Below are 26,230 nucleotides of genomic sequence, written 5' to 3'. Positions count from 1 at the left end.
GGAGAAGAAGGAATCCATGTACCTTCTCAAATGCAATTTAGTATACTTAACCTTAAAGGAAAGCCTAGCTATTTCTGATCTCCCAAACTCTTAATTCTATCTCCCCCCTGGACTCCAAGGATTCTGTCTTTGGGTTTCTCCTTCTAATCATGTGAACTCTATAGAGCTGTACCAAACTAGTTGGCTAGCTAGCCTCACTGAGTCTGAAGGTCCTTATCCTAGTATAAAATTTACTGTTCTCTCCTGGAAAGGCCCACAACTCAAACTCAAGAGCCTGGAGCTTGCAACCCAGACCACAGAAGTAGCCTACCTACCTCCCCCCTCCCCCCAATCCCCCAATAATTTGTATTTGGAATCTTAATTTAAATATGAAGGTAATCAAAGTTTTTTGGCCAAGTGATTGGTTTACATATTATCTATTTTTAGAAACTTAAACTTTAAAATAGTCAAAAAAAGAGAAAAACTTAAAAAAGCTGCACTCTTACTTCCACAGTGACGAATTTTTCATAGACATTGCATAGCTTGTCTCTGAAGTCATAAACATACTCTTCAACAGCATTCTTGGCATCATTTCTTTCTTTCTCTAATTTGTCTTGCATGATCATCTTTCCCTAGTTAAAAAAAAATTCAGTTTGTTACGAACAAAAGCTCTATTGCAGTACTCATTTAACAAAATATAAATATTCTTTAAAAACAAAATTGAAAACTTGCCTGGACTACTAATCTCCTTTCACTCCCTAAAAACAAAGAAAAGACCCAGGCAGACAAGATTTTGTGAACACATTTTTTTTAATAAAAATAATCATTCAGTCAACAAGAACTAAAATATGAAAACTGAAGTATAAATTATTTGTCAAAATCTTATTACAAAAGAAAGGTGAAAAATGATTAAAAAAAAGCCAAAAACTTCATATTTTAACTAATCTGTTCTTGCTAATGAAAGTGCATATAAATTCTATGCTCTAGGGAAAAGTCCCATCCTAGTTAATTCTTTTGGAAAGCTACTAAGTGCGCTCATGTGTGCGCTCTCTCTCTCTCTCTCTCTCTCTCTCTCTCTCTCTCTCTCTCTCTCTCCTTTGTGTTTAAGTGACAATAATAGATTTTAGATTGTAAGCTCCTTGAGGACAGGGACTATCTTTCTTTTAAAAAAGAGAAAAAGAGAGACAGAAAGACAGACAGCCAGCCAGAGGGGCAGAGTAACATAGAGTGAAAAAAATCAATACTTCAATCTGCCCCCCAGAATTTTCACTCTGAAGGTGGATAACATTGTTCATCCTAAGTCCTCTGGAATTCTTGTAGATCATTACATAACTTCTCAAGTTTTTCATAGCTGATCATCCTTGCTGTTGTGGTATACAATATGCTCTACTGGTTCTGCTTACTTCTGATTTTGTATCAGAGTTCACAGAAATCTTCCCAGGCATTTCTCAAAGTATTTTGTTCATCATTTCGTGTAGCCCAATAGTCATTCCATAACAATCACATACCACAATTTATTCAGCTCAGATTCCCCTTAATTTCCACAATCTTTGCCTCTACAAAGAGAGTTACTGTCCCTCTGTTTGTCCTAAAGGTCCTTTTCAAGATTCAGCCATGGGCTGGATCAAAAGCACAGTGAGAATGTCCTTTGGGCAGAGTTCAGAATGGCTGAGCCAGTTTATAGCTCTACCAACAATGCATCAGCATCCCTACTTTTACAAAGGGATTGGCTTTCTTTTTATTGACTACTGCAGTACTTAGCAGTGCTGGCATATAAACAGGCACTTAACAAATATTGGATTAACATTTGCAAATAGGACAAAATATATACCCAATTAAAAACAAATCTTGAGGGGGCAGCTAGGTGGTGTAGTGGATAGAGCACCAGCCTGGAGTTAAGAGGACCTGAGTTCAAATCCAAAGTCAGATACTTAAATAATTACCTAGCTGTGTTACCATAGACAAGTCACTTATCCCCACTGCCTTAAATAAAAAAACAAACAAACCTGAAAAACAAATCCCTTAAAGCATATTTACAAAGATAGTCCAGGCAAAACTAATTCCCACATTAGCCATATCAGAAGCTTCTTAGGTCACTGCATTTTCAGCTCAATGCTTCTGATATATCAAACAAATATAGTTAGCTAGCTTGAACAGTCTATAGGAGACCTGAGTTCAAGTGCTCCCTCTGATGCAGACTGGGTAGAGGATCCCAGGCAAATTTCAGAACCTCTTAGTGACTTCATGACTCTTTCCCAAGGTGCAAAACTATATTTGGGGAGGGAATTTCATAGAATCATACATGGACTTGAATTGCAAGGGGTCTCTGAAAGTCATGAAGCCCTGATAGTTCCCTTTCCCACTGACATCCCAGGTCCTCTTCTCTATCCCTCAACATTATACAGGTCACACATGCCCACTCTAAGAGGTAGTGAGGATCCCATTTCAGGCTCTTTCCCCACTGTACAGTAGTGTTTCTAGGAGACAACACATTCAGAAGTCAAATCTGAGGCACCCCACAGTCTGAATTCCCTACTTGTGTGGCCAGTGACTCCCCTGGCTCTCTACCCACAAAGGGGGAAGGGAGGGAAAGGCTATGGGCAAGCATGACCCTGGAGGACCAAGGCCTTCTGAGGTGACAACCCAACCCTGCTCCAATATCGATCTGGGTTCTTCCAAGCCCCACTTCCTCCCCAAGTCCCAGAGACTGATGGTTACTTCACTTGCCCTCTGTCAACTGTTATCAAAGGATCATTTCCTTTCCTAGCTCAATATCTTACATCGGGGGTTATGTTTTTCCCATTAAATCATAAGCTTCTTGGGGTGGCTAGGTGGCGTAGTGGATAAAGCACCGGCCCTGGAGTCAGGAGTACCTGGGTTCAAATCTGGTCTCAAACACTTAATAATTACCTAGCTGTGTGGCCTTGGGCAAGCCACTTAACCCCATTTGCCTTGCAAAAACCTAAAAAATAAAAAAATAAAAAAATCATAAGCTCCTTGAAGGCAAGGACAGTCTTGTTTTGCATTTGTATCCCCAGGCCTGGCACATGGTATAAGTTTAGTAAATATTTGATAACTCAAGGACCTTGAAAATAACTAAAATAAATATTTACTGTATAGAGTCCATAATATTAGCTAAATTTTTCTAAGAAATGGAAATTAAGGTATTCTGTTCAAAATTTAACAGTTACTCTTATGTTGAACATTTTTATATATATCCTGAGTTGAGGTTCCATTGAGAACCCCAACAACTCCCCTCCCCTACCCCATGGGGCCCACCTCATTTTCTATGTAGCTGTTGATGAGATCCTGGCCCAGCTGTCGGTATAGGCTGCTCTGGATGGGCAGGTCAATGCTCTTGACTTTTCCTTTCTTCACGTTCTGATTGGCTCGTTCCTGCCTGTCTGAAGGCACTGGCTGGGGGGGGGGGGGGGGGGGGGGGGGGGAGGGGGGAACAATGGCATAGGAGAAGACATGATTGAGTCATTCACATTTAAACAGAGGAATAACCCCAAAGGAGAGCACACTCCACTGAAGAGTAGACAGACTTTACACCACATCACTTCCAGGACTCTCAATACTACCACAGCCTCTCTTTTAAGGCACTGATTTCTCTTTATATCCAGGTCAAATGGAAACACACCAGCAAACAACATTCTTCCCTCTCTCCCTCCTTCAGTTGACTTTATTAACTCCCAAGTTACAGAGCAGGTCTCAAAAATCAGTCTGGTAAAAAAAAAAGTTCCTTATGGGGAGCTCCCCATGTCAAAGAAATCATAAGCTTGCAGCAATCCCCTGTCTCTCCCCCAAATTCCCAACACTTGACACTATTGTATAAACTACGTAGATTACATGCTATTCAAATAATAAAAACAAAAATACACGTAAGAAATATTTTGGTTAAGTATACCCAAATTTTACATTGCAACAGGGACTTCCATTTTATGCTGCAGAATTTTACTTTTAACTGTCTCTAAAACCAAAGACGGTATATAATTACAAAATGATTTGACTTCCTTTTCTTTAATCATAGCTGAAAGAGCATTACTCTAGAAAATTTTAATTAAATTGTCTCATTTAAAAAAAATTCTTATTAAAATAAGTGGTTATGATTTGCAAAAACCTCAATTGTCTCAACTTAGTTGGAAAAAACCCAAGTAGCATAACAAGTAAGTAAATTAATGGTTTGAAGTTTCAATGTTCACTGTACCATATATAGATAGTAAAAAAGGAAAGACAAACCTTTGCCTTGGCACCCGTGTGATCAATTTCTTCTTCTGGGGTATGCTCAGCATGGCCTCTCTGATGGCCCTCTTCTTGGTCAACCTGCATTTTGTCCTAGGAAGGAGGTATATAAAAATGGACAGTACAAATTGCTGCAAGGGGAATTTTTTTTTAAAAAGCAACATTCAAAAAGACTTCAACAGAGGATTGGTCAGGTGGATGTTATATACACTTTATTTAATATGCATTTTGTGGAATAACTATAGCTAGAGTAAAAGATTTAAGGAGACAGAAGCAAATGACAGAGCCTAACTACACTGTTGCAATGACTTGGTGACCCATTCACTTGAATCATTTAAGAACTTCATAAAGATAAAAATAAAAAGCTGTCCAAGAGCCAAATTTCCAAGCCACCATATACCAAGAAAAGTAAAATACTGGCAGGCACCACCACTCTTCACTCAGAAATAGGCAGTATGGAAAATGGGTACTTTCAGCAAGTCCCATTGTCACCCAAATAGAGTGGGGCCAATATCAACAGAAGTTTTTCTCCACTGACGTGGTGTCTACTTTACTATTATCCTTGGGAAAAAGGAATAGTTGTAAAGGGGGAAAAAATTAAATTAAGGAGAATAATTAAATACATGAAAAGTGCAGAATAGGTAGCCACATTGGTTATAAAAGTATTTTTGGCTATTCTCTATACACTCAAATTTAAGAAGAAAAATACCATGACTGCTTGACTTAGAAACCCAAGTCCTAATGCTACAGCCCTTGTCATTGACAACAGACTATACAAGAATTTCAAAAGACTGTACAAGAATTTCAAATTATTAAGTGTCTCAAATGAAGCACTTCAGTTTTATTAACAGAAAATTGACTGTGACAACTGCTTCCAACATTTCACATCAGATGAGGCTATTTATTCTAGAGATAATCTTTGTCACAAATTTCAGTTTCTGTGTGTGTGTGTGTGGGGGGCTTAAATGACACTACAGTTATCAAAAAGTCACGGGACTTCAGTCATTATGGTATAATGGAAACAAAGAGCTGGTTGATTAGAAAATCAGATAGATTAGAAACCAATTTAATCACTAACCAGCTTTGAAGACCTTAGGAGGGTGCTATAACCCTTTAAGGCCTTGGTTTCTTCATCTATGAATTGAGAGGTGAGTTCTCTACTCAGTATAAATTCTATCAAAGTCATAAAAATCCAGTAAAATTAAAATTTCAAGAATTCATGTTTTTTTTTTTTGACAAGGCAACGGGGGCTTAAATGTGTCACCTAGCCGCCCCAAATTCAGATTTTCATGACAAATTTTGGTTCCCAAATGGTTTTCTCTTGTGTGCATCTATATTCCCCTTTAGTCATGGTACCTGCCAGTTGTCACCTCCATGCCCTGTTCTCAACCCCAAAGCCACTCTCTCCTTGGTGGTTTGCAGTCTGATTCTAGTGCAGCTATTGTCTTTAAGCCTTTCTCTGCCAAAATCAGCAGCTTTTCTCAATTTTTAGCCTAATTAAACCTGATTGACACATCCTGGTCTCTCAAGTTTCCTTCTTCTTCCTTGGCTTTAGAGACATCACCCTCTACTGTTCAAGCCACATCTTTGACATCTCAATCACTCCCACACATCACTCTTTTTCTCAAAGGGATTACAATTTTGATCTCATCTACCCACCACAAGCAATGCAGTAGAATTACCCTGGACTCTTCCTAATCTCTCAACATCTCTTCTGTCACCAAGTCATCTTACCTACACCCAATACCTACACTCTGCCAACCCCCTGGTCATAGCCACCACTGCCCCTTGCCTGAGTATCTCACAGACCTTCCTCCTTCAGTTTCTCTACTAACCCATTTCCCATACCACTTCCAGACTAACCTCCCTTACCTTATTGGACCATGTCATGCAGCTCATCTCTTCTAATGGTTCCTTATTGAATCCACCTTCCTTTGCCTGCTAAATAAAGAACTGCTTGACCTTCCATATTATTTCATGATTATCAATGTTCTTGTCAAAGGTGACCACTTTCTGCTCGAAGGAACCTTTCTAACTCTCATCAGAATTCAAATCGCCTCTAAGCTCATTACTTTATGATGTAAGTCATCTACTCTTGTCAAGGAAAATCCAACAGCAACTCATTTATTGACTTGTCTTTGGAATTTTATGCCACATACAAGTTATTATGACGAAAATGAAAAATAATAAACAAAGATGACCTTGGTGTATATTTGTACTTCATCTTGAATTTAAATCAATTCAACACTCCTTACATTTTTAATATTTGTATTTGTTTGTTTTGCTGTATCACTTCTATTCCAAAAGTTGTTGCCATCCTTCCTCTGTACTCTCTCTAGAAGCCACCAGGGATACATGAAATAGGACGATCTCCAATGCTATCCTTAGGAAGCTCCTTGACAACCAATCCCTTTAGAATGTATTCTAGACACGTCATCATGAAGACTCATTCAAGATGATGGCTAGTACCACTTCCATATGCGCCAGGCATTCTTGCTTTCCTCACTGGATCCTCATAACCGTCCCTGGAGGTAGGTATTATTACCTTCATCTTAGAATTGAAGAAGGGAGGCAAAAACAGAGGTTAAATAACTAACCCAGAGTCACTTGGCTAAGTTGTATCTAAGGTCTTATTTGAAATCAGGTCTTCCCGACTCCTGGTCTAGTGCGCTATCCATTGTATATACCTAGCTGCCTTTCACCTTGGCATATATTTTATTCATTACATAAAATTTCATTCATTTGCTTTTATACTAAGTCTCTCCTTAGATATTCTTTTCATGTAGAAACTTATACAGGTCCTCGAAGGCAGGGAGTTATTCCATTTTCCTATTTCTTCACAAGGCTTTATGCAAGAGAGGTCACTCAACTTTCCTTTAATAGCAATGCCAGATAAAAACAATGCTTTTTCAGACCACAGAGGCAGAAATTGACCTAACCTAGGATGGAGGAAGCCAGCAACACTTGATAAGTCCAGTCCAACCAAGCCCAAGCCTAAGCCTAAGCCTTTACTCAGCATTAATCATGTTCCAGACTCTGGGCTAAGCCCTAAGGATACAAAGAGAAGGCACCAACAGCCCTGCCCTCCAGGAGCTCCCAGCCTAACTGGGAAGAAAGCCTGCGGACCACCATGGATCACCAAGATCCGCATGGATCGGTCCTGCAGAAGGTGGCAGTCAAGAGGCCAAGTGTGGAAGTAGAAGGTCCTGCCCAGATCAGCAACACACAACAGAAAGGAAATCTAGGGCAGGGGACAGTGTGGGGTGCCAGATGCACATCACCTCAGGTAAGTGGCCATTCTCCTTTTCAATGTCACATGGACAAACCTGGCTACCTTGTGCTTCCACCTGGGGGGCATCAGGGCAGGAGAATGCAGGGGGGGACTGGTGTTCACAGGCAAGATACCTGAACATTATTAAAGGCTAAATAATATGCCAGGTCCCTCTGGAGGCCTACCTACAACTGTTTCAGGTGGCTGTGTGTACCCTCCTTTTCTTTTCTTTTTTTTTTAGTCTTTTTGCAAGGCAAATGGGGTTAAGTGGCTTGCCCAAGGCCACACAGCTAGGTAATTATTAAGTGTTTGAGACCGGATTTGAACCCAGGTACTCCTGACTCCAAGGCCGGTGCTTTATCCACTACGCCACCTAGCCGCCCCCCTCCTTTTCTTTTTAAAGGACATACTAGGCAAACATGAATATTTCCACAAAACTAAGGAAAAGAGAGGGCTGGATATCAAATTCTCATCATGTGAGGCTTTTTCTCACTGTGCTGTGGCAGTGCCAACATGACTCTGTTGCTCTACAACTCCTTCAGGACCAACCAACTCACTTGTCTTCTTTTCCCCCCAAATTACATGTCTAAATCATGGAACACCACAGTGCAGAGAGAACATCTAGCACGTGGGCAGGGTAAAGTTAATTTGAAAAATAGGTAGATGGAGCTATTATTCTATCATGTTGTTGTATACCTGTCTTAAAACTGCTCCCCGCCCCAATAAAATATAAATTTAAATAGAAACCTCCCATTCTAGAAGAGAAGTATAAAAAGGAAGTCTTGAGAATGAAAACAAATAGAAAACCCCAAAACGAAAACTATGGAAAAGAGAATTCTTGTTCTCTCCCCCTGTACAAGTACATTGGAGTCTCTCTTATTATCAGTGACCCAGGCTGGCCCACCCCCAGTGCAGGCACATTACCCAACTCCCTGGACTATCATCACTAGCTCTGGATACAAGAACTCAGACTCTCTCTAATGGCCTTAGACTGCTCAGACACGGGGGCTCTGTCTCTATCTTTTCTAAGGTGACAGGACTAGGCTGCTTTCCATGGATTCCAAGTCAGTTATAATTAAGGTATTATTTTTCATCAAAATTTAACAGGCTTCATTTTGCTAAAATGATCATGGAGAATTTAAATAGTACAAAAGTAAATACAACTTAATTTCCTTTTTGTAACAGTATAATTATAGGTACATTTTAAAAGATGCTACTCAAATCTAATTACTCATTTTTGGTGTCTATCTCAAGCTGAAGTCTCAGATTTTTGTCTTTTAAAAAAGGAAACCAAAGATATCTCAAGTAGCTATAAGAAAATCATTAATTTTAAACAGATATTTAAAAGTAAATATTTCTGACTAAGTAATTTCTATTAAAAAATCCAATTTCTAATATTACATAAGCTACTCATCAGAACAAAAAGTTAGCATATCTTGGGACCTCATGCAATACATAATATGAATTTCCTAAGAGGAATACATCATATAAACAGGTTACCAGTAAGTAAATATATAGTAAATTTAATGCTAATGCCCTTGTGCAAAATGTCGGACCAGGTCTCTTTCACTAATCTGAATGGCTTTCCCGTCTTCTGAACTTTTACTAAAAACCAATGACTAGTCTAGTGTTATGGTGCAAGCAGAATAGGAAAAAAAAGGCCAAAGTACTCAGATAAAGGAAATCATTTAACATTCATCTAAGTGACCTCCAGGAAAGGCGAAAAACGGTATCCTTCTGCACAACTTATGTCCCCAAAGGGAGGCCTGGGTTCCAGTCTCAGGGTCTCACCTGGAGATCCTCTCATGCTTTTGTCTTTAGGTCTCACATTTCATGGACTGACCACTTTTAGAAAGGTTTTATATTAATAACAAAATAAAAACAGGATCCTTAAGATGGAATGCCCATTCTAAACATTTACATTCAAGATGAAATACAAAAGAACAAATTGGAAAGAATGCAACATTCGTCATAGTAATTGTACTATGAAAAAATCCCAATGCAAATTCCTCCTCACCCAATGCTAGAACAATTGTTCCAAACAAGGAATACCAAAAGTCATTCCAATTTGTTTAGCACACATCTAGACAATCTGAATAAATCAAATTTTAGTCTAACTCTTTCTACATAACTACTTACTTCAGCATTAACAACTTTGAATGAACTACATTTAATAAGGAAGCTAAAAAAACTACCCCTGGGGAAGTGCATAGTTTCCACTGTTGTCCTTAGAAGAAAAAAACCAGTTATGCTAACTATATGGGATGTAGGATGAACAGTCTAGAACTTTAAAAGAGAAAACTTTTTAAAAAGTCTTAAAATTTTGAAGAAAAGAGATTTAAATGCATTGCTTCTCTGATATTGTCCTGTTGATTTTTTTTTAAGCAGAGAAATTCTGCAAACTTTCAGCTCAATACTTCAAAATTCAGACTCCAAATAATGTTATCTCAAATAGGTTGCTTTTAAATACTGAAGTATTGTTTATTACTATGATACTAGAAATATTGTCTAATATAGGAGTGTTGAAAGGGCATTTTTACATACCATCTCATCTTTGCCTTCATTCTTAAATGATGACTCTGTTTCCATAGGTATATCACTGTGATCCCCTTCCAAACTTTGCTTCTCAATTACCGATGCACTAGCCACACTGAAGATACCATGGATATTAACACGTACTTTAACCTTCACTTTGGAACTGTCACCATCAGACTGGGGAAAAACATTCTGAATAGTGAAGTTCCCTTCAGGGAAAAGAAGGTTATAAAGTTTTGGTCATAATGTGTTTAAAATTCTAGCATGTCTTAGGATGACTCTGCAATCAATACAACATAGTCTGAGTTATTATTATTATTCAAAAACAATGCCTTGAAGATGGTAAATATCACAATCCTGGTATCCCCCAAAGGCTTACAGATTCTACAACTGTCACTGTAAGGCATGAAAAAAAAAATCAAGAGAAAGTCATGCCCAAATCTTAACATCACTACTTAACATTACAGATGGCTGGTTTAAATGAATTAATCACTAACCCTATAGAGACAACCCTGTTTTCCATATTTAAATTCATCCATTTTTCACTCATTTAAAATTAGAATGGGATTATAGACTACATCCTAGCTTGCCAAATCAGTTAGAAAAAGGCTTTGGTTGGTCTTAAAAGTCAGGTTCCAAACCCTCCTTTTTAAGGGGAAAAAACATTTCTCATTTTGCTCCTTTAAAACTTTCTACCTATAAGCTTTCAATTCAAAGTACTAACAAAAACTCAAGGATTTTTCCATTATATTTTGTGGCATAATTTAAGATAACATTATTTCAAAGCAGCAAGCAATGAGCATATTTTAGATATCACTTGGTCATTAGATTTGTAAATCTATTAGTATTAATTTGTAAATATATTAATTCTCCACTAAGGTTTTTATTGAATTCTCTTAACTGAAGAGCATTATAACAGCATTTGAGATGATTTTTAGTATACTTCTTGCTTTCTCTTGGAAATTCATTTATATTTTTCTTTGACTCAATCCAGTATCTCCTATATACCAAAACAAACCTCCTTAAAACAGCTGATAATTTTATAGAAAAGGTTATTGTGACTTTCACTCTGTCCATATGTTTACAACAATAAAACGGTATTTGATCAGAATTGTGTTTTTTACACACTGACTTTTTTTTGCATTGTTCCGAGTGTGTATTTTTCTCTGCCTCTACTTTCTTCACTCAGATCCTCTCCTTGATTTTCCATGGTTCTCTGAACTCTTTATATCAAGTCACCATTTTTTTTGGGGGGGGGCACAATAATTCTCTTGACATTCATGTACCATTTTTTTGTTTTTTTTGTTTTTTAGATTTTTCAAGGCAATGGGGCTAAGTGGCTTGCCCAAGGCCACACGGCTAGGTAATTATTAAGTGTCTGAGGTCGGATTTGAACCCAGGTACTCCTGACTCCAAGGCTGGTGTTCTATTCACTGCGCCACCTAGCTACCCTATGTACCATGTTTTAAGGGCACATTGTGTCTCCAGTTTTGTCCTTAAAATAATAATGCTATGATAATGTTTGCACACAAATTTCTTCTTGTATTAGTAACCTCCTTGGGACACAGTTCCCATGTTGGAATCTTGGCATCAAACAATTTATAGCTCTGGGCACAAACAACTTTGGTGCAATGATTCTTAATCAGTCTGCAGAACTGCTGAACCAATTCAAAGTCTCACCAATAGCAGATTATCAATTATTAGCAACCTGGACTTGAGATAATGACTAAAAACTACATTTCTCTGTTTATTAGCAATTTAAAACATCTTTTCAAGTGGTTATTGATAAGAGTGTATATTTTCTTTGGAAAATTTCCTAAATATCCTTTGTCTAAAGGGCATATTTTGTGTCAATTATCAAATGTCTTACTTTATCAGAAATACTAAATTCAAATAGTTTTTTCTCAACCTACATGTTTTCTTCTAATTCTATCTATATTTTATTTGAGTAGAATTCCAACTTTAAAAGATATAACCTTTAATTCCTCCTCCTCCTTTATTGTGACTTTTTAATATTTAGACTGTATCTCTGTGGAATTTACCTTGGTATATGTTGTAAAATGCTATTTTAAAAATCTTATTTTAAACTCCTCTGAAATTTACATAATAAAAAACCCATCAAGAATATCATTCTTGTAAATGCTATCTTTCAAGTCATACTGTAATTCTTTTTTTTTTTTAAGTCACAGAAGGGCATAGCTGAAAAATATGGGTATAGGCTCTTAAACTCACTAACATTACCTACAGGTAACTATTTTTATATTAATCAAATAACACTTACCCCAGTTGCTGCTAATCACAAAGTTGACATGGGGGGGAGGGGAAGAATGTTAAAGATACTTAAATTATAAGAAAGCAAATTCTGCTCTCAGGTAAAACAAGTAATATATAACTACCTGACTGCAGAACCTCAACTACATTTTAGCTGAATGGTTTCTTAAACTGAGGTTATTTAAATAGGCTCAAATAAAAATTAAAAACTCACAAAGGGATTCAGATAACCTAACCCAACACATTTTATATACAAATATTATCTGCTGTCTCCAAAACAGCAAACAAAAAATGCTCACTAAACTCTAAGAAATCAGTATCTCAGTTTGAAAGGGGAGATTCAATGGAACTTTCCATTCACTGTCAGACTCTCCACTCCCTGCCCCCCTCCCCAAAAGGGTTAAGTTTTATTGAACTCTTCATCCCTTTTTTCATTCTCTATGGCATGGATTGGTTTGGGCAGAAAGAGGAAAGAAAGGAACACACTCAAATAAAAGGGACACCAAAACATAAGTTATCTTCAATAAAAAAATGGACATGGAACGGAATCTTCCTCAAGGAAGGAAGGATATAAGTTACCCCCCCCCCCCCAAGGTTTCCCACCCTGGCCCAGATCAATCTCAATCTATCAGTGATGACATAAGAAATTTTATGTTTCTTATAAATACTATCCTCTTGAATTCTCTCTTACCAATTCGGGGATCAGGATAAGGCACTTCATGTGGATGGGTATAATACGCTTCTAGTTCAAATGGTTCCTTCTTGTGAAAGGTAATAACTTTTGAGAATGGAGCAGGATGGTTCTTACAGAACACTTCACATTCCCTATAGAAATGAAAGTATTTTTTCTTTAGGTGAAATGATAGATGCCCATGGTCATAACTTATATCCTTATATTCTAAACTTTTTATAAAAGTGTAAAGCTATTGCAAATACATTTGGTTAAAATGATAAAAAATAGAAAGACAATGTTAAATAACACAATGTATAATCTCTAATTCCTCCAGAATGCTCATCACATAAATGATGAAGAAAAACCTAAATACAAATAGTATCTTCAGGAAATCTGTATATCACTCCTAGCAATCCTCCCCTTTCTCCACTTCCACCCTGCCCAGAAACAAATAACTAGTACCCAAGGTGTTAGGCTCATAGCTTAAAAATTTTTTTTCTTTATGAGTATCATGTTATAATAGTGAAATATCAATATTTCCATATACAAATTAGCATTTGCATTGAGTCTTGAGGTTTGCAAAGCACTTTACATAAATCTATTAATCTCACAGTCTGCTGAAGGAGGTGCCTTTATTATTTCCATCTTACACAAAAAGAGCTGAAACAGCAAAACTTAAGTGACAGGGTTACTGATCTAGTATCTGAAGGAGGATTCTAATTCAGGTCTTCCCCTCTCCAAAGCTAACATCCCCATCACCCTGTGCTACATTCAAGAATATGTTAAATTTCGGGGTGGCTAGGTGGTGCAGTAGATAAAGCACCGGCTCTGGAGTCAGGATTACCCAGGTTCAAATCCGGTCTCAGACACTTAATAATTACCTAGCTGTGTGGCCTTGGGCAAGCCACTTAAACCCATTTGCCTTGCAAAAACCTAAAAAAAAAAAACCCCAAAGAGCATGGACAGGGTGGCTAGGTGGCATAGTGGATAGAGCACTGGTCCTGGAGTCAGGAGCACCTGAGTACAAATCCGGCCACTTATTACCTAGCTGCGTGGCCTTGGGCAAGCCACTTAACCCCAATGCCTTAAAATTTAACATGAATGTATCAAGACTGCCTTTCTTGGTGGACCTTCTCATCAAACTTCTATCTTCTTCTGTTGATTTCTTCTTGATTATAATCATTGGAGGGAGGGGAGGAGCTTCACTATCTCTATTTGTATGACTGTAATATTTAGAGATTTTCAATATAATTTAATAACTGAGATCAAGAAACACAAGACAAGGAGGGTGTGGTGAAAGGGCAGTGGATGGGCAGCAAAAACTTCCAATAGGTCTAACCCCCCCCCCCCCCAGAATCCTGATTGGAAATGCAAGGTGAATGGCAGAAGAGGGAATTATCACAGAGAGTTAATTACCCACCCAAGCTGGTACCAGGAGACAGACCAAGGGTCTGGAGACAAGAGGGCCTACGGGGGTCTCTATCCACAAGGGGTCAGTCCAGAGGGGCCGAGCCCTATGTGGGGTCCAGGAATATTGGCCATCTGTCAATTCAGTCTGATTATAGATCCAGGTGGTTATTCCAAGTCAAGGAACAGTCACCAGAAATGACAGGGCAACCAGTGTCAAGAAGCCCACAGCAGCCAGTGTGTTCACTGTCCCAACTTCCAGCCCAGTCTGAAGCCTATAGAAAAAGCAACCCCAGACCAGAGAGGGGCCTACAGTTCTGTCCCTCAGAATCAGCAGAGTGTTTCAGATTCAAACCTAGGCCAGCAATTGTAGAGTTCGGACGGTGGGGGTAGGGTGGAGGTGGCAATCAGTCTCTGCCCTGGATTGGCCCACTCTGGGAGTGCTGAAAACCTAAGTTCCCAACCTAAGCTGTCCTGAGAGAGATCCTAGAAATCATACAACATTCAACAGCCCATGCAAGCAGTCTTACAGTCTTAAGACCAGTCCATATCTTCCATACAGAAATATGACAGCCCCTAACATCAAGTCTTAGGGTCAGGAAATAGGCTGTAAGAATGAGCAGATAACAAAACTAATCTGCCATAGAAAACCATTATGGTGACAAAGACATTCAAGACATATACTCAAAGGAAGACAATGACTCCCAATATTTTCAAGCAAAGTTTCAAAGACACAATTTGGGCACAAACTCAAATTAGAATTTGGAAGAGATGAAGCAGGTCTTAAAATGTATTTAATCACTGAAATCCAAGCTATAGAGGAAAATATTGGAAAATCTTGCCCAAATAATAAAATCCCTGAAATGGACCTAACATGGAAGCCAAAGACTCCAAGAGACAACAAGAAATATGAAAACAAAGTCAAAAAATTGATATAGGTTTAAGAAAATGTAAAGCATTCTCATAACAAAATGGAAAACCATAAAGAAGGAATTTAGTTATTTCTATATACCTGAAAGCCATATTTTAAGGGGGGGAAAAAGCCTAATTATTCTATTTCAAGAAATCTTAAAACTGTCCAGATCTCTTAGAAGCAGAGAAGAGAGTAGAAATCCAGGCATCATCTGAAAAAAAAATGTCCAAAAGAAAACTAGAGACATCACAGTCAAAATCCACAATTTCCAGGTCAAGGAGAAAATGCTGCAAGCAGCCAGAAAGAAAAGAGTTCAATTAATTCAAGTACCAGGAGCCCCTGGTAAGGTTCACACAAAATATAGCAACCACTCCAAGAGCTCTTGGATTACGGCATTCCAGAAGATAAAGGATCTAGGTCTACCCAAAAATAACAACTCAGCAAAACTGAGCATAATTTTTCTAGGGGAAAAAGAACAAATTTTCAAAAATAGGTGGGTTTCAAGCATTCCTTATGAAGCCCAGAACTTTGAGGTATAAACACGGGTGTCTTTCAAGAGGTAAACAACAGAAAGGGACTAAATAAGAAGAATCTGCTTACATTCTAATTTGGAAGGAAAAAGTACATGGTATCATCAGGTCCAAAGAGGGTATTCTAATTAGAAAAGGCTTAGAATTATTTCTGTTATATCTTCAGGGAAGAGGAATGGAGGAAGTAGGGGGTAAGGGAAAAGTATATGCGAGAGAAATATTGGGGGAAATTATCTTCCATTTTCAGGATGCCCAGGTAAAACAATGAATATGGAGTGGGAGACAACTCTCATCTGAACTGGTCTAAGTAGGGATGCACATAGACATGCTAATTGGTTGGAACATAAATACATGTCACTCATTAGGGAAAAGAGAAAGCAGATTAAGAGAGAAGGTAGATTAAGTGAAAGATTAGTCCTACACAAAACATCAAAGGATGTACCAAAAAAATGAAAGCAACTTTCTCTGATGTGGTCAAGAACTGAACAGAGAAAGGATACCCATCAGTTTGAGGCATGGCTGAACAAGTAATGGTTCTGACTATGGTCGAAGACTACTCTACTATAAAGAGAATGTAAGGGGATAGTTTCAGAGAAACCTGAGAAGACGTGTATGAACTGAAAAAGGGAATAGGACCAAGACAGATAAACAACTTTGAAATCTAATCAGTGTAATAACCAACCAGAATCCCAAAGGTCTCATAACAAAACATGAGAGGTGTTGGAATCAGGGTTCAGACGATGATATAAAGTTTTTTGGATATGGTCAATATGGAAGTTTGTCTTGACTATACTTAATTTATTGAGCACAAGCCTCCAACATTACATCTATTTATTTACAATTTATAGACATATACTGTTTTATAAGTAATGTACTCTGTTGATTATCTGCAACTTATTCTACATGTTTTTTCTTGAACTGTTCCCATGTGGGTCTCCCCCATGATAGGGCAGCTGACAAAACAGGAGCTTCATAAATGCTAGCTTACTAATAACTGGATACATTATTAAACTGACACCAAAATTGAAACCAAAAAAGGATCAAACAAAGAGGAAATCCAAAGTCACATGGTCAGCCTTGAGCTTGAGGAAACGCTTTGGGCAGCAGGGTGATTAAGGTGATGAGAGCCTCAAGTCCTGTGGTGGCTCGAGGGCAAGAACAGAAAGGAGAGTTGGAGAAGGGTTAAGTGACAGAAGTGAGAATGAGGGACTGAAGACACTGAGGTTGCCAACTTGGGTCATGGGAAAGATGTGGAGGATTTAGAAAGTGGACTGGAGAAAGAATAAAGACAAGGGAATGAGATCAGAAAAATGCCTCCCTCTATCCTGCCAACTGTGAACATGCCCCTTTCCCAATGTACTGCATAGCAAAGAGTTCAGTGCCTGACCTCGGGGGGTGGGGGCATCATCCATAGCCAGGGGACAGTAGATATGCTTGACTTTGGGGGCATTTCCCCCAATAGGAGCTCTGCTGCTGCAGCTGTCTGAATTGAAGTTCCAATGGTCCTGAGATCCATGGCATGCACAAGGGAGGGATTGGATAGAGTGGAGGAGGGTTCAGGATATTGATTGTGTTGAAGACATGCTTCCCCTCTCTACTTCCCCATTTGCTGATTTGTTGAGCCTATGACCCTTGGAGGGTGGCGTCAGATCATAGGCTCCACGCTTTGGAGACCAGAGTCTGTGACCTATAACATTATAAAAGAAGCTTGATGGGATTTTGCAAGAACTGGGAGAGGCATATTAAGGCTGACCTTAACAAATGAATTATATTCTAAATAGTTATAGAAATTCAAAAGCACTTTTCCCTAGAAATGTTCTATTAACCAGAGAATTCTGTATGTCAGATGGAAGACGCAAAAAAGTCAAGTTAACTCATAATAGAACTGAAAGAGTAAAAACATTCAGATAAGATACTAACTTCTCCCAAGACAGTAACATTTGATAGGGAAGCTCAAAAAAGCTAGGGTTTTTTTTTTTAATGCCCCCCCCCCCCGCCAAAATTTACTGGGAATCAAAGGAAAACTTGCTATTTAAAATGTGAATAAACCTGGAGAAAGTCTATTAGGGAGAACAAACATTTCAAATTCAAATGTCACTTATTTAATTATTAAGAGACACATAAAAAAAAAGATTAATTCACTGTTTTATAAAGTTAAGACTTACAACCAGAATAAGATTTAATACCCTACACTTTGCTTTTTTTCTTGTTCAGTCATTAAAAAAAATTTAAAAATCAAACCTTCAAAGTTACCAGTGCTATCAATTTATTTAACTGATTTACTAGTTTCTAAACACGAGTTTAAAGAAAAACCTACCCAGTTCCATCCTCAAAAGTTGACTTCCATCTTAATGTTATCGAATAGGGAACAACATCTGTGATAGAGAATTCACGAACTTTAAAGGCTGGTGAAAGAATCGCACACTGAAAAATAAAAGATCATCTGCATATTGGTATTAAGACACAAGGAAAAACTATTCTTCATGATTATCTTAAAGAAATGCTTCAATAAAGTATGTGTGGTAACTAAAGTCTGAAGTATATCTTCAGACTACTTCTAATAATTTGACACCATTTCCTGATTTGTTGAGCCTATAACCTTTGGAGTACAGGCCACAACTCCATAGACTTTGGAGATCATGGTCTATGATTCAGAACTCTATAGAAGATTTTATATGCATGCGGGAAGACCTGGATTTGCCCAAGTTTGCTGTTCCAGTTAGAGGCTCAGAGAGCTTAATAAACAGTTAAATCAGGGCGGCTAGGTGGCGCAGTGGATAAAGCACCGGCCCTGGAGTCAGGAGTACCTGGGTTCAAATCCGGCCTCAGACACTTAATAATTACCTAGCTGTGTGGCCTTGAGCAAGCCACTTAACCCCATTTGCCTTGCCAAAAAACCTAAAAACAACAACAACAACAACAACAACAACAACAAGAAAAAAAAAGTTAAATCCCTTGAGAATTTCTCGGGCAGGAATTTGAGCCTAGGTCTTCTTGGCTCCAAGACCTGTCCTTTGCAGATGCAATCACAAGACTTCTCAACAAAAGAAGGGGACAGCAGTCAAATACATTTCTGCTGCTTTAAAACACAATACAGTCTTGCAGGACTCTGAAAAATGACCCCTCATCCTCAGCTCCTGAATTCTACTGAAATGCATTTGTGAACCTGACATTGGGGATAGTAATTAGAGGAGCCTGGTCCCCACCCTAATGAGCTCCAGGGTCTCCCAACTTTCTCCTTTCTGAAACTTTTCCATCAGCTCGTGCAGGCTAGCCTTTCCCTTCAGGTCCCCCTCCCATCTTTGTCTTCCCATCTCATGTCACCTTCTGCAGGAGCCCATATGCTCTGTACAAACTCTCTCCCTATTACCTCAAATGTCCTATATAGAGCTTGCTCCTGAGAGGGAAATGGCCTGGACTCTTGGCACCTCCACCAGGCTTGCAGAGCCCTGGTCTCCAGTTACCTGGATGACTTTCTTTGAACTCACAGGGCTGAGCACAGGGCCTGACCCATGGCAAAGTTCTGAGTAAATAAAAGCATCTTCATCTCTTGGAGTTTCAATGACTTATTTGCAAAATGGGAATATTTCTCATGATACCTCATGTGGAAGAGCTGTTGAGGAAAGCATCTGTAAATCTTGAAAATGCTTCATCAACTGGATTATTGCTCCAGTACATTTGGGGTTTGGGGGGGGAAGAGGAAGGGAGGGAGGGAGCACACATCCAGATCAGTGATTTAACCACATGGGAAACTGTTGAAAATTTAAGAAATGTGCCCCACGTCCACCAAGACCTGTCAGCAAGGGGGGGGGGGAAGGAGGAGATTGGAGTCGGTGCTTTAGCTAAACTTCCTATCTCCAAAGAGTAGTCATCACACACACAAAAACACACAGATGCACACTGCCCCCCACAGACATAAACGCGCCCCGCTTCACTGCCAACATGGATGCTGAATGACCACCATCAAAGGCCAGGCCTTCTGACTCCGGGACTGTAAAAAAAACCAAACCAAATACAACATTCTGGTCACTTATTTAGCACCACTTATTTCCTCTGTAATCTCATGGTTTTTTAATTATGCACTAAAATACATGTTTCTGAGAAGGGGTACACAGGCCAAAGGGGTGACACAAAAAGGGGAACTCATCTCTGTCCTTAAGAGCTACTGTCCTGCCAACCTGGTGGTCAACCAAAGGCTCCACACCTAGCGTGGGCCATCCTCAGAAGACACACAGACAGACAGGACCCAGACTCAGCAGCAAACCCTGAGGAGAAGTTTTTCACTACCCGGCATCCTGGTAGAGGAAGGATGCTCTCCATGCTCATCTCTGGGCTCTTTCCTCAGAACAAGGCCCTGGGACTAGTCGTACACACATTCTTTGCCCCATTCTACAAACCAGTAAGTTCAGCCAGGGTGATTCAACCAGATTGTGAAGAACAGATGGTGAACTTGGCTCCCTCAACCAGAGGGAGTCCTGCAGAGTCAGACAAGACTAGCCCCCTTTGGCCAGGACTGAGATGGTCCTACCTCCAGGACTGATGGCTGGTGCTGGACAGTCACCTACCTGCAATGCACATCCTCGGGCAACAGCTTCATCAGCATTTAATGTAGTGCTTATGTCTTTAAGAAAGAACTTAGTGATCTGCTCCTTCACTGCAGGGATTCGGGTGGCACCTCCCACAATTTCAATACTACTGATGTCATCGAGGCCCAGATCTAGAAAAGAGAGGGTTTTTTGGGTTAGGGTCTCATCACCTTAAAATATTGTTCTGACTTATCTAGGCAAGCACTATGTGTGTATGTATCTATACATTCACATCAGCTGACTACAAATTATTCTTACAAATTTGTTTCTCACTCTGGTTCTATAAAATACACAAATGAAGTGATGACCAAAGATAAAAGAACACATCAACTGTCTAAGCCAGAAATATGGGCATAAAACTCTGCCTGGGATTAGAAAAGGATCTGAAGAAAGTCAAGTCACAATCTGCTATGAAACCTTGGAAAGGTCATGTGATTTGTGATGCCAAACACCATCCAGCAACCTTAGCTGCTCTTATAGAATAATGCATCAGAAGACCTGTAACATCATACAACCAAATGTGACTATGTTTTATTTATGAGAATTAGGGCCCTGAGACTGACAAGGACAGTGAGAGCAAAGTCAGGCATAACAGAGAAAGTGAAGGGCTGGGATTCTGGTCTGTAGAGTTACTATACAATGTGACTTCTTCCATCCATTAAATGAGAGAGCTGGACTAGCAGGGATACACTGGGGGGTGGGGGTGGGGAGAAGAGAAAAAATTTCCTTGTTTACAAACCTAAAAAGAGGCTAGAGGTTTACATGTTTTGGACTTCTGGCAATGAAGGAGATATGCTACTTAACTTTCTTTGAAACAGTTTTCAAATAAAAGTGGATGTTTAGTGACCACAAAAGTTCTATTTTTGTTTGTTTCTGTTTTTACAAGGCAGTGGGTTAAGAGTGACTTACCCAAGGTCACACAGCTAGGTATTTATTAAGTGTCTGAGGACCTGCCTCCAGAGCTGGTGCCCTATCCCCAGCCCCGAAATATTCAAGCTTTAACAAGCAAATGTCTTGCTTTTGTGATAGTTGATTTGTTACCAAAATCATTAAATTATTCCAACCATGAAATAATGCTTTCAGACTTCTAGTCATTAACTTTTATGGAAATTGAATCTTGGTCCCTGCCTAACTGTTCCACTTCTTAGAAGGAATTATAAATTTCCTATCAAATTTTTATCCTATAATATTTCTCCCACTTTCACCCACATCCACCCACACTCTGAAGTCAAAATCAATCACAACATGGAAGTGAGAGTCTGTCCAACTTACTTGCTTGTTCCATGACAGTTTTTAAAGGTGGTTCCACTCTGGCCAAGAGAGCAGCACTAAGTTGTTCAAACTGACCCCTGGAGAAATACAGTATTGATAGACAAATATAAAAAGTGTCAGAATGAAAAAAATCTTAAGTGACCTAAATACCAAACGAACACTTTGGAAAAGTACCTGTTCGGGTGGAGCCAAGATGGCAGCATGAAGGCAGCATTTCCTGGGACCCCCCCCCCCAACTCTTAGAGGGGCAGAACCCACAGAAAGACTGAATGATACATGTTCCCAGTCCAAGATAACTTAGAAGTTCCGTGGGAAAGGTGTGTTTCACCAGGATTGGGGGTTAGAAAAAAGCCGAGGCCTAAGCACAGACGGGCCCAGAGATCACATGCAACAGCTTGAAGGGGCGGAGAGACAACTCTGTTACACCAGAATGAGTGTGGAGTGAGGAGCACCAGTAGCAGAACGTGCAGTAAGAATATAGAGAAAGCAGCCTGCACCTCTAGAGAGGGAAAGGGAAGTCTGCAGAGATTTCTCTGCTCTCCCTCAGGGTAGGATTCTACTGCTAGCCTACACTCAGATCCAGGTTGCAGTTTGGGCTTCCATACTAAGATAGCAGGACCCTCCTTATTGCTCCAGGCCAGAGGGAAGTTTGGGGGCCATCTACATATCAAAGCACAGGCAAGAGAACATAAGACCTTGGAGAAATAAAGGTCCTAGTGGGGTGTCCCAAAAAAACAAAAACAAAAAACCCAAAGCCTTGGAAGTGCTATAAATTAGTCTTGGGCTGAGGAAATGAGTAAACAACAAAAAGAGAACAATCTGACCATAGAAAATTACTTTAGTCTCATGGAAGATCAAAACACATACTCAGATGATAACAAAATTGAAGCTTTTGTATCCAAAACCTCCAAGAGAAAGAGAAAATGGGCTCAGACTATGGATGAGTTCAAAAAAGACTTTGAAAATTAAGGGAGGTGGAGGAAAAATTGGGAGGAAAAATGAGACTGATGCAGAAAAATCATGAAAACCAAGTCAAAAGCTTGGTGAAAGATATATCAAAAAATACTGAAGAAAATATGTTAAAAACCAGTTTAGGCCTAATGGAAAAAAGCAAAAGAAAAGGCAAATGAGAAGAATGCATTAAAAAGCAGAATTGGTCAGCTGGAAAAGGAGATAAAAAAGCTCTCTGAAGAAAATAAATCCTTCAAATGCAGAATGGAACTAAAGGAAGCTGGTGACTGCAAGAAATCAGGAAGAAATAAAACTCTTCCAAAAAAGGCCCAAAATTAGAAGAAAATGTGAAATATCTCATTGGAAAAAATAACTGACCTTGAAAACAAATCCAGAAGAAATAATTTAAAAATTATTGGGCTATCTGAAAGTCACAATCAGGAAAAGAGCCTCTACTTCACTTTTCAAAAAAATAATAAAGCAAAATTGCCCTGAGATCCTAGAAGCTGAGGGTAAAATAGAAATCTGACAGAATTCACTGGTCACCTCCTGAAAGAGATCCCAAAAGAAAAACTTCCAGGAATACTTTATAGCCAAATTCCAAAACTCCCAAATCAAAGGGAAAATTCTAAAAGCTGCCAGAAACAGACAATTCAACTACCGAAGCTCCATAGTTAGGATTACACAGGATCTAGCAGCATCTACATTAAGGGCTTGTAGGGATTGGAATATGATATTCTGGGAGTCATAAGATCTTGGTCTGCAACCAAGAATCAACTATCCAGCAAAACTGAACATCCTCTTTCAGGGGGAAAAGATGGACTTTCAATGAAACAGGGGACTTTCAAACTTTCCTACTGAAACAACTAAAGCTGAACAGAAAGTTTGATCTCCAAGTACAGGACGACTCTGGTGAACCATAGAGGGAGTGTGAGAGAAGGACTATAAGGAACTTGATGATGTTGAACTGTTTGTATTCCTGCATGGGAAGAAGATAATTGATAACTCATATGAACTTTCTCATTTATAAGAGCTGTCAGAAGGAGCATATATGGACAGGATATAGGAAGGAGTGGAATATAATGGTATAATATAGTAAAAAGATGGAGTCAATGGGTGATAAAGGAAAGTACTGGGAGGAAGAGAAAGGGGAGGAAGAAGGGGTTAAATATTTCACATCAGAGTCAAGAAAACCTTTTTCAATGGAGTGAGAAAATGAGTGAGCCTTCATTCTCATCAGAAATGATGCATTTAATAGGGTGAGGAAATCTATCTTACCCTAGAGAAAAATGAGAAGAAAAGGACAGGATAAGGGGGAATGGGGTGAATAGGTGATAGAAGAGAGGGAAGATTGAGGGAGAGGGTACTCAGATGCAACACATTTTTGGACAGGACCAGGATGAAAGGAGAGAAAGAACAGAATAAATGAGAGTGAGGAGAAACAGAGTAGAGGTACAGCTAATAATAGCAACTGTGGGAAAAATATTGAAGCCTCTTCTCTGGTGGACTTATGACAAAGCAACTCACCCCAGAGACAGAGTCATTGGAATCTGACCATAGACTCTCTCTTCTCTATTCTTGAGGTTTCTTATCTTTCTTGGGGTGAGGGTTATGTTTAGTCTTATTTTTACTCTTATAACACATTCAATTTACATCAATGTATGGCATGGAAACAATGTAGAGACTGTCAGACAGCCTTCTGTGGGGGGGGGGGGGGGGGAGAATTGTAAAATTCAAAACCTTACAAAAAATGATGGGTACATATTACTACTGTATGTAATTGGAAAACAAATAAAATGAAAAGTACCTGTTCATTTTACTAGAGACATCAAGGTCATTCATAAAACACTCAATGTTCAATGGAAGGTCAGAAGCATTTGCACTCATCAATTTCTTTAATTTTTCACATTCCTGGTATAAGCGCAACAGGGCCCGAGAATTCTCTTTCACATTCAGTTTATACTTTGCCTTGAACTCATCGCAGAAATAATCTACTAATACATCATCGAAGTTCCTGCCACCCAGATATGGGTCAAAGGTAGCAGCCAAGACCTGGTTAATTTAAAAAAGAATTAAATGTAAATTCAAATATATTTAACCGTACTTGGTAATGTGAGGAGGAGTAACATTTTAAAATATTTTACAAATGTTCTTAAAGAAGCCCTAAAAAATAGTATTTCTTTGGTGTTAAATACTTATTAGAGGGGAAAAAAAGAATAAAAAGTCTCCATGCTTTAAAAAGAAAAGTCAAAATCAAGTCAGTTTCTTTAGGACCATTTTTTGGCATGCAGATCCAGGGGGGAGCACATGCTCCCCAGGCCCCAGCCTGCCCCACATTCTGGTTCTAGCAATGGGAACAAGACAAAAGAAAATGAGTGAATAAGCAAAGGAAGAGTCAGTAAAATCACTGCTTGGTGTAGATGATGGCAGAGTTTTCTAAAGGACTAAAACTTAAAACAATATCCCCAGGAAAAGTAACACAGACTATCAAACATCAAACAAACCCACAAAAACCAACTTTGTACATTACTAACAAAACCCAGCAGAAAGAGATACAGGACTACTTAGAATAACTGGGAAGGTGAGGCATGCTATAATAAAACTGACATTATTCAAATGAATATACTATTCAGTGCCTTATCAAACTACAGAGAGATTATACTGCAGAGTTAGACCAGTGTACGTATATGTGTACAGCTATTTTCCCCACTCTCCCCAAAACAAAAGAGAAAGCTCAAGGGAAATATTAGCAAAAGTAGTCAAGGGGAAGGTTCCAGGAACAAGTGCCAAAATGTATACTGTGGTTTAATTATATTATAACTATTTGGCAAGAGTTTTAAAACAGAAAAACTCAATCAGCAGAAAAGATTAGGTATACAATATTCAAAAACTCACTAAACTGGGGTTAAGAAGACACACCAACAAAAATTTCTAGGAAAACAATAGTGGAAATCACACATATTTCACACTGTGAGTAAGAAAGGTGAATTCTTTTTTTTTTTGGCTTGATTTTGTTTTTTGGGGCAGGGCAATGGGGTTAAGTGGCTTGCCCAAGGTCACAGAGCTAGGCAATTATTAAGTGTTTGAGTGCAGATTTGAACTCAGGTCCTCCTGACTCCAAGGCCGATGCTCTATCCCACTGTGCCACTTAGCTGCCCTGAGAGGTGAATTCATAACCACACAAGGAACCAAGGTAAGTATTTTAGAGAGATAATTTTGACAACATGAAATTTCTAGCATCAACAAAATTAATGCAACCAGGCTAAGGCAAACAGTCTACTGGCTAAACAAACATACTTTCAACTTTTGAATTCAACTGTTGAATCAAATTTCTCAAATAAGGGCCTGCAATCCAAGATTCACAGACTAAAAGCTATTCCCCAATAGATAAGTCAAGGTTATGAACCAAAATTTCTCATAAGAGAAACCAATCAAAATCATCTTTGTGTTTTATCTCAAATTTAGCATAGATGAGGAAAGAAGGAAATGATTAATAATGAAGAAAGGAGTTGTAGAAAGATAGGCACTGTTGGCAGAGTACATCTACTACTCTGGAAGCAATTTGTAATTATGTAAATAAAGCCACTAAAACATCTA

General features: G+C 38.9%; 1 protein-coding gene across 2 annotated transcripts in view; it reads right to left on the bottom strand.

The window, feature by feature from the left end:
• Positions 1-26,230, bottom strand: part of LOC141517410 (heat shock 70 kDa protein 4L) — a 63,451-nt gene that overhangs the window by 12,304 nt on the left and 24,917 nt on the right. For both annotated transcript variants that reach the window (XM_074228381.1, XM_074228380.1), the window contains exons 7-15: positions 24,441-24,685; positions 21,683-21,759; positions 20,390-20,541; positions 18,142-18,248; positions 12,993-13,126; positions 10,040-10,239; positions 4,222-4,317; positions 3,259-3,396; positions 486-611 (exon numbers count right to left, since the gene is read on the bottom strand). In XM_074228381.1, coding sequence (XP_074084482.1) covers positions 486-611; positions 3,259-3,396; positions 4,222-4,317; positions 10,040-10,239; positions 12,993-13,126; positions 18,142-18,248; positions 20,390-20,541; positions 21,683-21,759; positions 24,441-24,685 — 1,275 coding nt within the window. The remainder of the gene's footprint in view (positions 1-485; positions 612-3,258; positions 3,397-4,221; positions 4,318-10,039; positions 10,240-12,992; positions 13,127-18,141; positions 18,249-20,389; positions 20,542-21,682; positions 21,760-24,440; positions 24,686-26,230) is intronic.

This window comes from Macrotis lagotis, chromosome 3 (genome assembly GCF_037893015.1).
Source record: "Macrotis lagotis isolate mMagLag1 chromosome 3, bilby.v1.9.chrom.fasta, whole genome shotgun sequence".
Taxonomy (NCBI): Eukaryota; Metazoa; Chordata; class Mammalia; order Peramelemorphia; family Peramelidae; genus Macrotis; species Macrotis lagotis.
The sequence above is the reverse complement of the archived record's forward strand: the minus strand, read 5'-3'. Positions and strand labels throughout refer to the sequence as shown.